The following is an 11,390-nucleotide window of genomic DNA, read 5'->3' as shown; positions in this document are numbered from 1 at the left end:
CTTTGCCCTGGCCAGCCTCGCCTCGGGGGCGGGGAGCGGCCTGGCGCCGGCGACCCGGGCAGAGGGGCGCAGGCTGCGGGGCAGAGCCGGGATGAAACGCTCCCTGCGCCAGGCGTGTCACCACAGGGGGGCCTAGATCAGCGGAGGTGGCGAAGCTGTGGGGGAGGCCTCAGTGCAGCTCTCACCCCTCCTGCGGCCCCGCCCTCCCGGTGCCATGGAAACGCGGCCTATTGTCTCCAGCGCGGCGAGTCGCCTGCCGCAGCACGGGGCTCCGCGTGGCCCGTCCGGCAGCCTTCCATGGCCTCGGCCAGGGCCTACTGCCTCCCGCAAGTCCCCGCCTTGAGCCCCGCGCTTTCCTTCCCCTCTTCCCCGGCGGCGGCGAGCCTAACCCGGGCGCGGGCGCGGGCCGAGGCGCAGCTGCGCTCTGCTATAGCCTGCGAGCGGGCCATGCGCTGGAGCGAGGTGACTCCGCCAGCCTCCGCCAGAGGGCGCCGGGTGGATCCCCCCGCCCCCTACTCCTTTCCCGGACTAAGCTGCGCTCAGCTGGGTCGGGGCAGGGATGGGAGACCCTCGTTGGGAAGGGGTATCTTATTCACGTTAGATATGCAATAAGTGTTCTTCATCCCAGCCACAGCAAGTAACCCAGGACAATGATAACTTCGCTGTGGCACTAATTTGTGGCTATTTGTGCTCTGGCATGTGCTCTCCTAGGCAGATGAGGTTGAGCCTGGTGTCCAGAGGACCTGACTTCAGCTTTTGCGCTCTGCAGTGCTTCTCATTTCTGACTCACAAAAACTCTCAGAGTCTGATGCTGCCTTTAGATCATTTTGCCATTTGTTTTTTGCTTTCAGGTTGTTGACCATTATACAGCTCTCTTGAAAACTCTGAGCAAAGAGGAACTTCCTAAAGACTTTGAGCCTGGGCCTTACTATTCACAACTGGTAATTTTAAAAATGTTTCTCAGGTGACGAGCAGGATTGTTAGCTCTTGCAATTTTATTACAAGTCTTCTAATAGATGGTCTTTCTTAAAATCCAAGCTTCTGAAGTGATGTGATTATGTGAAAATACTAACTTTCATTTTTTTAAAAAAAAGTTTCTGTCACGTTTGCAGAGAAAATTGGAACCCTAAAGGCTCAATAGCCAGAAGGCAAATAAAAAGAATCGTTTAAAAAAAGTCTCATGACTTTTAATTCGATCTCATGATTTTTGGAAGACTTTGCTGATGACTTTTGAACACTCAGGGTTGACAGTACTGGACAAATGTTGTTTTACAAAACGATACAATGGCAGGCTCCAGTTCGGCAATCAGATCTTTCTGGATGAACCCTCGATATCACTTGGGCACTACATGTGTGCATGAGTTCATATGGATCTGGCTGTAGGATTGGAGCCTTCATTTGAATAACATGAACATGTGAATGCATTATATTTTAAGAACATATAACTGAATTATATGTTTGAGCCACATTTATCTGAATAGATGCCAGGGAAGCTGAGAGAGCACACTGTCTGGTCAGATGAAAGAGAGAAGCAGAGCTGTTAGCTTACTGAGGCCTGGTTGTGCTGGAGAGCACAAGGTAGTGGTGGAGAGCAGTGCTAATGTCAGTGTTGCCATCTGCGCCATGTTGATGTATCTGATGGGATGGGTCCTTTGTGCATCAAATAGAGTACTTGGGGGAGAGCCTTCAAAAGATGCAGTAATATTCCCTCATAGGATTAAATTCTGACCCCATTGAAGTAAATGGTAAAACTTCTAATGACTTCACTGTAGGGTTGCCAGCTTTCTAATTGCACAAAACCGAATGTCCTAGCCCCATCCTTTCTCTGAGGCCCCGTCCTCTGCTCGCTACATTCCCCCTCCCTTGTGGCTCACTCTTCCCTACCCTCACTCACTTTCACAGGGCAGGGGCAGGGCGTTGGGGTGCAGGAGGGGGTGCGAGCTCTAACTGGCGGTGTGGGCTCCAGGGTGGGGCCAAAAATGAGGGACTCAGAGTGTGGGAGGGGCCAGTGGGAGTGCAGAGCTGGTGTTTGGGGCAGGGGCAGTGCATGGAGCTCAGTGGCCCCCCTGCCTAGGAGCTGGACCTGCTGTCTGCTTCCAGGGTGCAGCGTGGTGCCAGGACTGGTAGGGACTAGCCTGCCTTAGACCTGCAGCACCCCTAACCAGACTTTTAACTGCCCGGTCAGTGGTGCTGACCGGAACCATCAGGGTCCCTTTTCGACTGGGCGTTCCACTCAAAAACCAGACACCTGGCAATCCTTCTTCACTGGGGGCAGAATTTTACCATGATGTAGCCCTATTTGTAACATTGGATCCAGTGTGCAGCTGCCATATGTTTCTTCATTACAACCACAAATACTTGTCTTTAGAAACCTGAAATAAATTAATGCAGGTTGGTTATGCTGTTCAGTTGAGGATTAAATCATTTTCTCGGCCAGGCTTTAGCGACAGCTGCAGTCTGGCAGAATTTTAGGACGGGCAATTTGCACCTGTTCTTAGCTCTGCAGATTTACAACTGTGCCATTTTATTAATATGAGGCCTGTTTAGTTTTGTGTTCTGTTTGCAGTATTTTAAATTAGTTTAGGTGATATACAAAATATCTGTCTTGTAGCTTATTGAGACTACTGATTTTGTAATGTGAAATAATAATGATATTATAGTTCTCTTCTGGACAATGCACTTTAATGTTCCAGATAATCATTGAAGGGCCAGACCTTCTGCTGACGTAAAGTGACATAATTTCATTTATTTCAATGGAGTTAAGCTAAGAATCTAGCCCGAAATAAATAGTACCTAGGAAGTAGCTGAGGGAATAAATTTGAAATTATTTTAGAATACAAATGTGTGAAACGATTATCCAAGAGAAATGGTAAAACAAATTAAAAACCAGTCCCAAACATGTTCAGAACCTCAGCAATACTAAAACTTCAATAATAATTTGAGATTCTGGTTGTGTATTTCAGCTATTTGAAACCTATTATCATTTAGCTGTAGCTTTCCAAAGACAGAATCACCATAAGGAAGCAGTTCAAGAGCTTAATAAAGCAATAGATGTCGCATCTATCCCTAAGGTAAAACTGCAGTAGTATTTATAGTATGTACATTGCATAATGAGTACCTTTTTTATGTAAAAATTCAATCAATGATTAAATCAAAGGAGTGTGCTTTAAGATATGCTGTCCTGTGTCTACCTTGTGGTTTTATTATATTATATTTATTCTAAAGTGAATGACAGCTGCATCTTAGAGTTACAGTAACTGTACATCAAAATGAGATCATCCAGTATAATAAACACCACTGCATTTGGAGACTTAGGTCAGACAGAGTCACAAATAATCCATTTTCTAAATATATTAGATTATTTTATGCTTGCACATTGCATTAAGCATATTAGAAATTGACCTGTAAGACATCTTTGAATAAAATTAGAGAGTGTTTTAGGTAATGGGAGGGAGGAAGGAAGAAGCTGAAATTTCCCATTTCCTACCCTCACAACCTCCACTCATTAGTTTAATTCTGAGTGGTCACTATATTTGAAAATGTGGGATGGACCTTGACTGCTGCAAATGTTGGGACCCTTTATAATTATGAATCAGTGATGTCATCTACATCTAATGCAGGGGCGGGCAAGCTTTTTGCCTGAGGGCTGCATCGGGTTTCGAAAATTGTATGGAGGGCTGGCCTCCACCCTCTATCTGCCCCCCTGGACTCCTGCCCCATCCAACCTCACCCCCGCGCAGCCCCACGGATTGGGAGCCAGCCTGCGGTGCAGCATCGCGTGGCGTGCCTGTCCCACTCCGCCTCAGCTCCCTGCTGCCTGCCTCGACCCCAGTGCCACACCCAATCCCTCCTCTCATTCCTGATGGCCCTGGGACTCCTGCCCATCCAACCCCCCTCCTCATTTTGGGGTTACCAAATGAATTAATATGAAGCGGTTTAAAACAATAAAGGAAGTTCTTCGTCACACAAAGACAGTTCAACTTTGCGGAAATTCTTCCTGAGGGGAGTGACTACAGGGTTGGTTTTTTAGAAATGAGACTGGATAAATTCATGGAGGTTAAGTCCATTAATGGCTATTAGCCAGGATGGGTAAGGAATGGTGTCCCTAGACTCTGTTTATCAGAGGGTGGAGATGGATGGCAGGAGAGAGATCACTTGATTGTTACCAGTTAGGTTCATTCCCTCTGGGGCACCTGGCATTGGTCACTGTCGGCAGAGAGGATACTGGGCTAGATGGACCTTTGGTCTGACCCATTACGTCCGTTCTTATATTCCTTCCTGACTGCCTCCCCCCTGCCGGGACCCTTACCCCCTATTCCCCCCGTGACTGCCCGGACCCCTATCCATACACACCCCCGACCACCGCTCTGAACTCCCCTGCCCTCTATCCAACTCCCGCCTCTCCATGCCCACTTACCGCGCTGCCCCAGGAGCTCACAGCCGGTGGTGGGGTGAGCTGAGGTTGTGGGGTAGGGGGGACAGAAGGGGAGGGGCTGGGGGTGAGCCTCCCGGGCTAGGAGCTCAGGGGCCAGGCAGGATGGTCCCACAAGCCATAGTTTGCCCACACCTGATCTAATGACCTTTAAGTTAAGGGCTTGATCCTGTGAGTTCTGAGCACTCCTGTGAGGTGTTATGCTAGAATGTGTGGGCATTGATGACATTCACCACCTCACAGGATTAAGCCCTATAAAGACAAGTAACTTCTTTCCTAATTTTGATGTCTGAATTCCATTTACTAATGGCAATAGGATATTCTGGACAGTGTGACTGATGTGCTTCTGGGATAATTAGTCACTGGGGGCTCGATCCTCAACTCCTGATAACTTTGATGGAAATTGCAGCCTCTCAGCCCCTTGCAGGAGATGCTTAGAATTTAATGGAATCTGATCCTTGGTCTTTGACCTTGTGCTTTATATACTCTAAGGCATGTTATAATTGCACAGGAATCCACCATTTGTCAAAGCTTATTAATTCATAATATTTTTAAATTTAGACTGAGTTTAAAATCCTATGGAAAAAGCAGAAAATTTTTCTGTGAAATAGTTGATTAAATTCTGTTCCATGTGAATATATGGGTCAAAGTACAATGTTTAGATTAATGTCTGAGATTTCATGCACACCCTAAAGTCTTTCCAATCTAGAAATATTTGATTGCCAGGATAAATTATATCTAAGGTAATTGGAAACAATCATGCCATGCTAGTCATAATTTTTTTTACCACTGGCATTGACAGCAATTGAATTATACTTTAAGGAATAATAATAAATGATTTTGTAAATAGAAAACAATGTGAGTAACAAGCAGTGAAAATAGTCATAAAATTGATGAACAAACTGAAAATTAGACCATTAAAATCCTCTGGCACCGTAGGCTCTAAGTTTACTTGCTCTTTGTTCAGATAATATTGTATAGAAATGGATGCTGCATTTTTTTTTGAATTTATCTGTGTGATACATCTGTACTTTTTGATTAAACACACTTAATGGTAACTGCACATTGGCTTTGCAGTTCATGTGCAATCTCATTAAATTCCTTCATTTTTTCCCTCCAAGGGAGTAAATTGATTTATAGGAGCTTGCTGATAATGTTATAGCTCCTTGTCTAGCCCCTTGGGTTCTATTGTTTTTTAAACTCAGTACAATTATGGGAAACGTTACACTGGAATGATGACATAAATCATCCCCATAGGAGTCTGAGCAGTCTGGGGAATAATCTTATAGAGCCCTGCTGAGGTAAATAGGAACAGTAATTTGAAATAAATAAAAGACCAATGGTGCTAATGTGGGTGGCTTAAGAATATCATTAAGTTCATAATGACAAATTTGTTTGGTGGAACAATGCTGGATGTACTGTAAAGTTGCTTTTTAGATAGTACCTGAACTGTAATATTACAATCTTCTCTCCAGATTGCTTGTCAAGTTGGATGTGTTTCCAGAACTTTCCTTCATACACCACTGTTTGCAAGAAGAGCGTATGCATATGTAAAATGTGGTAAGACACCCTAGCTCCCTATCTTAACTTAGTAAATAAACATTGAAATTCCAAACTGAGAGATTTTTCTGGAACACTTTTGCTCTGCCTTGCACTTTTATTATAATTAGCAGCATATGGGAAATATTGGGTGGAGATAAATATACATTCACTTAGCATTGCAGCCTTCCAGAAAAGATTTATGTGCTGACAGCAGGGTGGACTTTAAGGGATAGTAGGGATGCTCAGAGCAACTTGCAGTCTCCAGATCCCCTGAGCACAGTGTGACTTTGATAAATAGGGATCCTAGTGGCCAGCTGCTTACTTGCTGCACTACTGAGTGCATAGAATTATAGGGTTGGAAGGGACCTCAGGAGGTCATTTAATCTAACCCCCTGCTAAAGCAGGGCCAATCCCCAGACAGATTTATACCCTAGTTCCCTAAATGGCCACCTCAAGGATTGAAGTCACAACCCTGGGTTTAGCAGGCCAATCCTCAAACCAGTGAGCTATCCCTCTCCCTCAGTGAGAGCTTCTCTTCTAAGACTGGTTCTTGATGACAACCCAGTCCCTTCATCATCTGCAGGTCAGCAAAGGAATAAAAATGCAAGTTTAAGAGGTAAAATGAAAACAATTTTTAAAAGACATACTTAGAAAGTTTGTAAGCATTTATGCATTTTACCTATAAAAATGTGATTGAGTAATTAGAGAATGGAGCATATTTACTATTGAGAAATACTTTACAGTCTTTAGGAACAAAGGGAAAAAAATCCCCAAAGACTAAGTAAACAGCAAATTTAATCAAAGTTTTATCTGACCTACAAAATTCTCAAATTTAAAATAAAAATAAAGCATAAAGAAGCTTCTCTGTTTCAAGTCAGGAGCTATTGGGGGGTGGGGGGAAATTTAACTATCTGGGCTCAAAGCATCAAATCAAGGCCTGTGTAATACAAAGGGATCCAGACAGGAGGACCTTCCCCATAGACCTTTTAATTTCAATATGAATTGAGGCAGGCATAAAGGTCCATGTGTGGATCCTTTTGTAGGATCTTGGTTCAAAGAAACCCACATTCAGCAAGATTTAATAGCATTTTTATTTATGCATACATAAATAAAAAGTTTAATAATGTTACAAAATAGAGATGTATTTTATTAAATCTGAAGACAACAGCTGTACTTTTCCATCAGAGGCATGTATGGGGAAAATGCACTATAACAAATTGCATAACTGAAAGTGTACTCTGCTTATGCAAAAACTTAGGTGTGAAAATGTGCATACTAAATTGCAGGCATGATTTTAGGACCACTTCAGAAAATTTCTCTCTAGTACTTTTCTTAATAATTACTGAACTAGTATTAAAACAAGATGTGAACATGTACCATTTGTAACATGGATATCATGCCGTTCTTAGAAATGACACCACTTTTCAGCAAATATTGATTTAAAAAAAGGTTCAAGTAAAAAAAAAAATCTAAAATAAATAGTTAAAACATTCTCTGTAAAAAGGATGGCAGGAAAACTTTTGGTTTGTGTTTGATTTAAGATATCAATAGTAGGTTTTATAAGGGAATTAAAAAGGACTGAAGCAGTTCCAAAAATTTGCAAACAAGGTCTCAGCTCATCCCTACCTTCACCCTCCATTGTATATTTCTAGTTCTGCTTCTCTCTCTCTCTCTGGCCCAATGACTATTTATATATTTATCCACAGTGTAACGTTCGCTGGCGGGGAGGAGAGAGAGAGACATGCACGCACACATTCATGCTGTAGTGCAGTAGTTAGGGCCCCACCTGGGCAGTGGGAAACCCAGCATCCAGTTCTCCCGCTCCAATTGCTTTTCATTATTCATCCACAGTAGAACAACTTCAATAGGAGAAACTGATGGAGCCTCACATCAGAATATCCCATAGCTCAGTAGTTACAGTGCTTTCTTGAGATGTGAGACCCTTGTTCAAATCCTTTTTTCCTCTTAGATTGAGGTAGGAGTTGAACCTGGATCTCTCACATCCTAAGGCAAGTGCTCTAACCAGTGAGCTAAAACTTACTGGTCTGGTAGGTGCTTCTGAGCATGTCTACAGCAATGCACATGAATTAGGTGGCTAAACACCTATCTTCCCCTGGTTTGGGAATTTTTGGGGGGCTTAGGTGGAAAATAGGTTCCAGGTGCCTAAAAGGAGGGAGCAGTGCACATGCCCAGAGGCAGAAAAACAGGCACAGAGGGATTTTTTACCCGGAAAATATAGATGCCAGGTTAGTTTAGCCACCTACAGGGTTTGGTGAGAATTTTGTGGATTGCAGTGGAGCCAAACCTGGGATTTAGGTGCCTAAATACCTTTGTGTTTCTGGGCCTAAGCAATTTCTTGGCTCACCAGCAGCACCTGTTGAAAATATTACAGCCCTGTTGCAAGCCCAGTTAGGCTTGTAATTGGTTGTTTTAGTTGAACAAAACATAAACTTGAAAACAATGCATAACCTTCAATGTATTTTCAGCTCACAGTGAACACCAGAATGGCATCAAACAAGCAAGCAGTCTCAATAGGATTTTGGGGTCGGCTTGCTTTCCAAAAGAAAACTATAGAGCAGCAGAGCAACATGTACATATTCAGATACCCACAGTCACATTCATTGGCTAAATACTCTGTTCTATTTTGATGTGAACCTGGTGATAGTGAATGCACTCAGAAATAGTTTGAGACTATATGGGTAACAGATTGTCACATGAGGTCCTGATGAAATGTAGAGGTAGTGGTGTCTAGTGATTAGGGCACTTGACTGGGGCTCAGAAGTCCTGGGTTCTACATCTATTGCTACCACCAACTTGCTTTGTGACTTTGAAGATGTTGCTTCGCTTTTGGTTTTGGTGCCTTTGTTTCCCTTCTTATCATTCATCTGTCTTGTTTATTTAGATTGTATATTTTTCTGGATTGTCTCTTAGTGTGTGTTTGTACAGCCCCCTAACACAATAGAGCATAACACAATTATATCATTATTCGTTATTTGTATTTCAGTAATGAAATACAAATAGGGGTCCCAAACTGAGACTGAGGTCCCATTTGCCAAGTTATCCTGTGACTGGCATCTCTGAATTAAAAAACAGCCAGTTGTGGTTCAAAGATCCATATTTTGCTTTGGTTGGGACAGAGTGAGCAAAAACAAGACAAGTATTTTCTGGGAATTATTCTTTGTGACTCAAATCCAGTTAAAGCTCACTGCAGAATACTCTTGGGCAGTAAAGTGTCTGGCAACTCCACATCATCTAGGTGCCTGTGGAAATTGGGCATATTCTCTTCTTTGCAATTCAGGTTCTGATATCTCCCTCATCACTGTAGTATCTGAATGCCTTCCAACAGTGCCTTAAATGATGTGACTGACATCTGTCATGTGTGGTTCACGCTCTCATCCTTTTCCTTGTGGGACAATTGTGTGTGCACTGTAGTGGTTTATAGTGATAGTTATTTTTTTTTTTTTTAAGTAATATGAGTTAGGCTGAACAACTTAAGTTGACGTAAGTTATGTTGCTCAGGGGTGCAAATTAGCCAACCCTCTGAGCGACATAAATTATGCTGATTTAAGTGCTAGTGTAGACAGCGCTATGTAGGTGGGAGAGCTTCTCCCACTAATATAGCTCCGCCACTTGCGGGGGATGGAGTAATTAAGCTGATGAGAGAGCTCTCTCCGGTCGGCTTAGAGCAGCTACCCAGAGAGCTTACAGTGGCGCAGCTGCACTGCTGTAAACTGTCTAGTGTAGCCATAGCCTTAGTAACATACTCTGCAATGGAGCAGGGGACAGTATTATCCATGTTATCTCCTCCAATGAAAAAGCAACAGGAGGTAGGTCAGGGGAAGAAATCTCTGCAAGGATCTTTCCTGTGTCTCTGCATCTGTTCTGACACCAGTTTCTTGTCTCATTCCCTCCTTCTCCCAGCTCAGCCAGACTCTAGCCTGCACAAAAAGGGCTCTGCAAGTTTGGAAAGAAACATTCCAATGGGGAAACTGAGGTCCTCCTTTCCTGTAGAAGAGGGGAGATTTGCACCCGGAGCTCCCCTCCATGTATAGATATAGGTATTCTGATCTGGCCCCATTAATTTAAAATGGCCATTGAAGCCCATTCCAGCATGTTTTAGGGCATTATAGTAGCATATGTTGTCCAAAAAAATCTGTTCTCCAGAGGCAAAAAGAATCACAGAGTTTAAGGCCAGAAAGGACCACCATGTTATCTAATCTGACCTCCTGTATATCACAGGCCATCAACACCAACTAGTACCTGCACACTAACTCCAACAACCAAAATTAGATCAAAGTGTCACAGCCCACAGAAGATAAAACTGTTATGTGTCACAGGCAGAGAATAGGAGGGACTGAGATGCATCAATACCAGAGGCCCCTGCCATGGCAGGGAATTGATAAGTGAAATATATGCAGAAACTCCTGGCAAGTGACCCATACTCCATGCTGCAGAGGAAGGCAAAATACGGCTAAGGTCACTGCCAATCTGACTTGGAGGAAAATTCCTTTCCTACCCCACATCTGATGATCAATTAGACCCTGAGCATGTGAGCCAGAACCAGCCAGCCAAGCATATGAGACAGAGAATGCTCAGTGCCACCTCAGAGTACTGGCTCACACCATCCAGTGTCCCATCTCCAGCTGTTGCAATCTATAGATGCTTCAGAGGAATGAGACAAAAAAAACCAAACCAAAACAAACGCAACAGAATGGGCAGGGTGGAGGGTAGGTAGGGGCCCTTCCCCACCTCCATAGATGACCAGCTAAAGCCCCGAAGCATGAGATTTTAGGAACATCAGGCAAACCAGAAGATACCCTCCCTCAGGAATGCGGAACCCCGCCCACCATCATTACAGACAACCCCATACAGTCCCACTCATAAATACATTGATCTCTCTGTTTTGTTTACAGTCAGTTTATACTCATTTCTTTGTGCCAACTTTGTCCTATATTCATAGATTCATAGACTCTAGGACTGGAAGGGACCTCGAGAGGTCATAGAGTCCAGTCCCCTGCCCTCATGGCAGGACCAAATACTGTCTAGACCATCCCTGATAGACATTTATCTAACCTACTCTTAAACATCTCCAGAGATGGGAGAATTCCCAAACCTCCCTAGGCAATTTTTCCAGTGTTTAACCACCTGACAGTTAGAAACTTTTTCCTAATGTCCAACCTAAATCTCCCTTGTCAGTTTAAGCCCATTGCTTCTTGTTCTATCATTAGAAGCTAAGGTGAACAAGTTTTCTCCTCTCCTCCTGATGACACCCTCTTCATGCTGCTTTTGTCAGCTGATGGCAGTACATAGACACAGGCTATTTCTTTTGTGGAGAATTAGTGATTTTGGCAGCTAATGCAATACTGGAATTTTGTCATTTTAACAACACTTTTAAAACTTCCTGCAAGGCTTTTGC

The 11,390-nt window shown here is 43.5% G+C and overlaps 1 protein-coding gene across 6 annotated transcripts in view; it reads left to right on the top strand.

Annotated features, from left to right (window-relative positions):
• The first annotated feature begins 211 nt into the window (after window positions 1–211).
• Window positions 212–11,390, top strand: part of LOC116819258 (uncharacterized) — a 104,958-nt gene continuing 93,779 nt past the window's right edge. For 5 of the 6 annotated variants that reach the window (XM_075065612.1, XM_075065629.1, XM_075065639.1 and 2 more), the window contains exons 1-4: window positions 212–462; window positions 852–941; window positions 2,964–3,071; window positions 5,908–5,992. In XM_075065612.1, the coding sequence (XP_074921713.1) occupies window positions 298–462; window positions 852–941; window positions 2,964–3,071; window positions 5,908–5,992 (448 nt within the window). In that variant the 5' untranslated portion in view covers window positions 212–297. The remainder of the gene's footprint in view (window positions 463–851; window positions 942–2,963; window positions 3,072–5,907; window positions 5,993–11,390) is intronic. The other variant, XM_075065623.1, reaches the window with a different exon arrangement.

Source organism: Chelonoidis abingdonii, chromosome 1 (genome assembly GCF_003597395.2).
Source record: "Chelonoidis abingdonii isolate Lonesome George chromosome 1, CheloAbing_2.0, whole genome shotgun sequence".
NCBI lineage: Eukaryota > Metazoa > Chordata > Testudines > Testudinidae > Chelonoidis > Chelonoidis abingdonii.
The sequence above is the reverse complement of the archived record's forward strand: the minus strand, read 5'-3'. Positions and strand labels throughout refer to the sequence as shown.